We start from the raw sequence: 6,000 nt of genomic DNA on the forward strand, positions 1-6,000 counted from the left end.
CTATTGTCCCTCTAATTACTCTGACATCAATACAAATGTATATTTTTTTAAATCAAACAATTCATGAGACCCCATGAGCTCGTGTTCCTCAAACAGAGTGATGGCCTCTATTAAAAAGAGGAGGATCCCATCAGCTTTCTGTAGGCTAGGCTTACTATATTTATTTCTCAACTTTCCTAGTATTAAGCACATTGCTTCTCTTTACAACAGGAGTATAGCCTACCTGGCTGGCATGAAAATAAACCACAGAAAAAGCATCCTCCATTTGCTATTTAAGTGCATAGATGACACGTATTTATCTCGCTGACCCTGTTTTACATTTACATTTAAGTCATTTAGCAGATGCTCTTATCCAGAGAGACTTACAAATTGGTGCATTCACCTTATGACATCCAGTGGAACAGTCAGTTCTAAGACAGGTGTGATAATGGTCCATTCTAAATCAAAACAAATGTCACACATATATTATATAGTATTATTAGTAAATAATTAATTAATTAAATACTTATTTTCCATCATAATTTGCAAATAAATTCATTTAAAATCCTACAATGTGATTTTCTGGATTTTTTTTCTCCTCATTTTGTCTGTCATAGTTGAAGTGTACCTTTGATGAAAATTACAGGCCTCTCATCTTTTTTTAGTGGGAGAACTTGCACAATTGGTGGCTGACTAAATACTTTATTGCCCCACTGTATATGGTTTAATTAGGTTTGTATCACAACTAACGTGGCCAAATAACCTTAAAATGGAGCACAGTAATCGGCTTTACAGGGGGTGTTTAGCCTAACTGGCATATATATACATATACATATATAAGCCACGTACGTGTGAGTTTCAACATTTGGGGAAGATAATTCCTACCATTAAAATGCACCTTTATAATAGAGCATCACATGTAATATCTCATGTAATATCTTATGTAATATCTTATTTAATATCTTGTTTAATATCTTATTTGATATCTTATTTAATATCTTATTTAATATCTTATTTGATATCTTATTTAATATCTTATTTAATATCTTATGTAATATCTTATGTAATATCTTATTTAATATCTTGTTTAATATCTTATTTAATATCTTATGTAATATCTTATTTAATATCTTGTGTAATATCTTATTTAATATCTTGTTTAATATCTTATTTAATATCTTATGTAATATCTTATTTAATATCTTGTTTAATATCTTATTTAATATCTTGTGTAATATCTTATTTAATATCTTATTTGTTATCTTATTTGTGGTCACTTTTGATAATGGTGTTGTACGCTACTCGAACATTCGCGCTTATATCCTACTATCATGTTCGCATTGCTACGCTTATAATGTGGGGAAATATCCTAGCAGTTTATCAACTTTTTAAGCTCATTGTTCTGATCTGTTGTATCAGCCTCATTGGGTAAAACTGTTTTGTTTTTAATGCTAGTGGTTGAATTAATTTGTGATGTAGCGCATCCCACAACTGTCCCAGACGATGTTTGGAATATTTATTTCTCGTACAGAATAGGTCGAAGGGAACAGCGCAGGACTCTTGGGGAGAAGGGAACAGCGCAGGACTCTTGGGGAGAAGGGAACAGCGCAGGACTCTTGGGGAGAAGGGAACAGCGCAGGACTCTTGGGGAGAAGGGAACAGCGCAGGACTCTTGGGGAGAAGGGAACAGCGCAGGACTCTTGGGGAGAAGGGAACAGCGCAGGACTCTTGGGGAGAAGGGAACAGCGCAGGACTCTTGGGGAGAAGGGAACAGCGCAGGACTCTTGGGGAGAAGGGAACAGCGCAGGACTCTTGGGGAGAAGGGCACGGCGCAGGACTCTTGGGGAGAAGGGCACGGCGCAGGACTCTTGGGGAGAAGGGCACGGCGCAGGACTCTTGGGGAGAAGGGCACGGCGCAGGACTCTTGGGGAGAAGGGCACGGCGCAGGACTCTTGGGGAGAAGGGCACGGCGCAGGACTCTTGGGGAGAAGGGCACGGCGCAGGACTCTTGGGGAGAAGGGCACGGCGCAGGACTCTTGGGGAGAAGGGCACGGCGCAGGACTCTTGGGGAGAAGGGAACGGCGCAGGACTCTTGGGGAGAAGGGAACGGCGCAGGACTCTTGGGGAGAAGGGAACGGCGCAGGACTCTTGGGGAGAAGGGAACGGCGCAGGACTCTTGGGGAGAAGGGAACGGCGCAGGACTCTTGGGGAGAAGGGAACGGCGCAGGACTCTTGGGGAGAAGGGAACGGCGCAGGACTCTTGGGGAGAAGGGAACGGCGCAGGACTCTTGGGGAGAAGGGAACGGCGCAGGACTCTTGGGGAGAAGGGCACGGCGCAGGACTCTTGGGGAGAAGGGCACGGCGCAGGACTCTTGGGGAGAAGGGCACGGCGCAGGACTCTTGGGGAGAAGGGCACGGCGCAGGACTCTTGGGGAGAAGGGCACGGCGCAGGACTCTTGGGGAGAAGGGCACGGCGCAGGACTCTTGGGGAGAAGGGCACGGCGCAGGACTCTTGGGGAGAAGATTTTTTTTAGGGTGCATCACGGCCACAAAGGGAATGCCGCCGTGAAATTCGAGGCATTATCATTTTATTCAGCTTTGGTCAATTGTATTGTTGATTAGTATAAAATAATATAAAATAATGCCACGGAATTGTAAGCAAATCTTGTCTGTTAAATGAACAGCCATTTGGCATAGGCAGATCAGGACCCGAACACAAGGACAACTCAGAGCATCCTGTTCTGTTCTTCTGAAATAGAGTACATTTTCTTTATATCATGTTTCTATAGACCTGTCTAAAATAAATAATGGATTTATTGTGAAGGCGTAGGCTAAATTACATAGATTTATTAGTCTTTTTAACATGGCTTGTTGTCTATATGTGGAAGCCCAGGAGATTCTACATGTGTTTATGTTAATTAACGGTCAATTACCGTGAGACCGACCTGTTAATTTGCTTGCCAATCACCAGCTGACAACATTTTGTGACCGCCACAGCCCTGATCATTATCACGTTACTCATGCTGTCTCTCTTTCTCTCTCTTCTCTTCTCCAGTACAAGTGGTTTACCTCTAGCAACAAGTCCACCTGCCCTCTGTGTAGAGAGACCTTCTTCTAGCAACAAGTCCACCTGCCATCTGTATAGACCTTCTCCTAGCAACAAGTCCACCTGCCCTCTGTGTAGAGACCTTCTTCTAGCAACAAGTCCACCTGCCCTCTGTGTGTAGAGACCTTCTTCTAGCAACAAGTCCACCTGCCATCTGTATAGACCTTCTAGCAACAAGTCCACCTGCCCTCTGTGTGTAGAGACCTTCTTCTAGCAACAAGTCCACCTGCCCTCTGTGTAGAGACCTTCTTCTAGCAACAAGTCCACCTGCCCTCTGTGTGTAGAGACCTTCTTCTAGCAACAAGTCCACCTGCCCTCTGTGTGTAGAGACCTTCTTCTAGCAACAAGTCCACCTGCCCTCTGTGTAGAGACCTTCTTCTAGCAACAAGTCCACCTGCCCTCTGTGTGTAGAGACCTTCTTCTAGCAACAAGTCCACCTGCCCTCTGTGTAGAGAGACCTAATTGAAACTATGTTACCATGGATACACATAGTCACTGTTCCGTTGCTATGGATGCACAGAGACGGTTTGGTTGTATATTCGTTCGTATCTCTCACCACAACCTTCTTATAGATCAGTGCTTCCCAATAGTTTTATCCTCTGGGTTTTCTGTCTCGATCCAATATTCACATTGTGATTTTGTTGTTGTTGTTGCCAAAATGCAATTTGGAAAACAATTTTTAAATACTATTTTGACAGTAAATGTAGTAATTATATTTAGATTCCCCCTTTTGTCATTAATTCCATATCGCTCACGATCTTGACGAAGAATATTATATTATATTATTATATACAAACTCACCCCATCTGCTAAATCACACTGCTAATATCTTTATATTGGTAAATACTGAGATTGAAGAAAAATGTAATTTTCAAAGAATTAAAATGATTTAAATGTAACGATAATCTTTTTACATACCTTCTACCTGGTATTAGTTGTTTCATTTCAGACGAGTATCTCAACAACAACCCCCCCCCCTCCCCCCAAAATGTAAAAAATGAATAAATATTTTCACTCAGAAACCCACGACCCCATTCAAAACCTTTGGGTTACGACCCAACAGTTGGCAACCACCGCTACTAGAAGCTCTATTGACAGCGGTTGTAACTCGAGCTAAGAGTTGAGAACTAAAGATATATCCTTTTTAGATGTAATAATGTTTTATGTCCAGTAGCCAATGAGTTCCAAGGAGCCAAGAATTGGATCAGCTCTGACGGTGACAGGACAGACGGAGGACTGGAGGACAGACGGAGGACTGGAGGACAGACGGAGGACTGGAGGACAGACGGAGGACTGGAGGACAGACGGAGGACTGGAGGACAGACGGAGGACTGGAGGACAGACGGAGGACTGGAGGACAGACGGAGGACTGGAGGACAGACGGAGGACTGGAGGACAGACGGGTTGAGTTTCCTGCCCTGACTAGACTACAGACGTATGCCAGATCCTCACAACGTCAGGATATGTGTTTAACCACAGCAGTCTGATGCCCGTCTGCACAGTCGACGACGTGGCACGCAACCATTGGGTGATGATGCGGTGCAACGCCCGCACTTCTAAGTCGGGCGGGAACTCGACCAGAATGTTCCGTCTGAAGGACTGCAATCCATTCACTTCGTCAATCCGTGTGATTGACAGAGCGCAGTGATGTAATGTAATACAGACTGATGAAACACCAAGTGGATTAATTTGAGATAAATAAAGAGGATTTATATATCAGAAACTTAAATCTCTCTAGTGATGATGACAAAGATACTATTACTTGATTGTATTTTTTACACAGTATAATAACAGAGAGAAAGAGAGAGAGAGAGATAACTATAGCCTGGCCCCGGATCTGTTTGTGCTCTTGCAAACTCCATTGCTCATTGTCAAGCCAAAACATGACAGATTTACAAGGAGTCGGCATGACAACGCCAACAGACTTGGCGGCGTGACAGAGCAGACTGGCACGGGGGGGGGGGGGGGTAGTGGATCTGCTCTTTATTCCATGTGGTACAGCGTGAATATGATGTCTATTCCTCTGTCTGCCATTCCTCTGTGTCTGTCTGGTCGTAATCTGACTGTTCAGACACAAAGCACATATTTTGACTACTCTCCCGGCAAGTTAGACACAAACTTAGTGTATGTAGTGTCTTAGTGTCTGCTTATTAGAACAGATATGTTACAGCTGTTTTAGTGACCCTGTCAACCAGAGGACAGCTGTTTTAGTGACCAGAGGACAGCTGTTTTAGTGACCAGAGGACAGCTGTTTTAGTGACCAGAGGACAGCTGTTTTAGTGACCAGAGGACAGCTGTTTTAGTGACCAGAGGACAGCTGTTTTAGTGACCAGAGGACAGCTGTTTTAGTGACCAGAGGACAGCTGTTTTAGTGACCAGAGGACAGCTGTTTTAGTGACCAGAGGACAGCTGTTTTAGTGACCAGAGGACAGCTGTTTTAGTGACCAGAGGACAGCTGTTTTAGTGACCAGAGGACAGCTGTTTTAGTGACCAGAGGACAGCTGTTTTAGTGACCAGGGGACAGCTGTTTTAGTGACCAGGGGACAGCTGTTTTAGTGACCAGAGGACAGCTGTTTTAGTGACCAGAGGACAGCTGTTTTAGTGACCAGAGGACAGCTGTTTTAGTGACCAGGGGACAGCTGTTTTAGTGACCAGGGGACAGCTGTTTTAGTGACCAGGGGACAGCTGTTTTAGTGACCAGGGGACAGCTGTTTTAGTGACCAGGGGACAGCTGTTTTAGTGACCAGGGGACAGCTGTTTTAGTGACCAGGGGACAGCTGTTTTAGTGACCAGGGGACAGCTGTTTTAGTGACCAGGGGACAGCTGTTTTAGTGACCAGGGGACAGCTGTTTTAGTGACCAGAGGACAGCTGTTTTAGTGACCCTGTCAACCAGAGGACAGCTGTTTTAGTGACC

The 6,000-nt window shown here is 44.3% G+C and overlaps 1 protein-coding gene across 2 annotated transcripts in view; it reads left to right on the top strand.

Moving 5' to 3' along the window:
• Positions 1 to 3,299, top strand: part of ltn1 (listerin E3 ubiquitin protein ligase 1) — a 77,542-nt gene extending 74,243 nt beyond the window's left edge. For both annotated transcript variants that reach the window (XM_046317286.1, XM_046317285.1), the window contains one exon: positions 3,035 to 3,299. In XM_046317286.1, the coding sequence (XP_046173242.1) occupies positions 3,035 to 3,097 (63 nt within the window). In that variant the 3' untranslated portion in view covers positions 3,098 to 3,299. The remainder of the gene's footprint in view (positions 1 to 3,034) is intronic.
• The last annotated feature ends 2,701 nt before the right edge of the window (positions 3,300 to 6,000 follow it).

Source organism: Oncorhynchus gorbuscha, linkage group LG20 (genome assembly GCF_021184085.1).
Source record: "Oncorhynchus gorbuscha isolate QuinsamMale2020 ecotype Even-year linkage group LG20, OgorEven_v1.0, whole genome shotgun sequence".
NCBI lineage: Eukaryota > Metazoa > Chordata > Actinopteri > Salmoniformes > Salmonidae > Oncorhynchus > Oncorhynchus gorbuscha.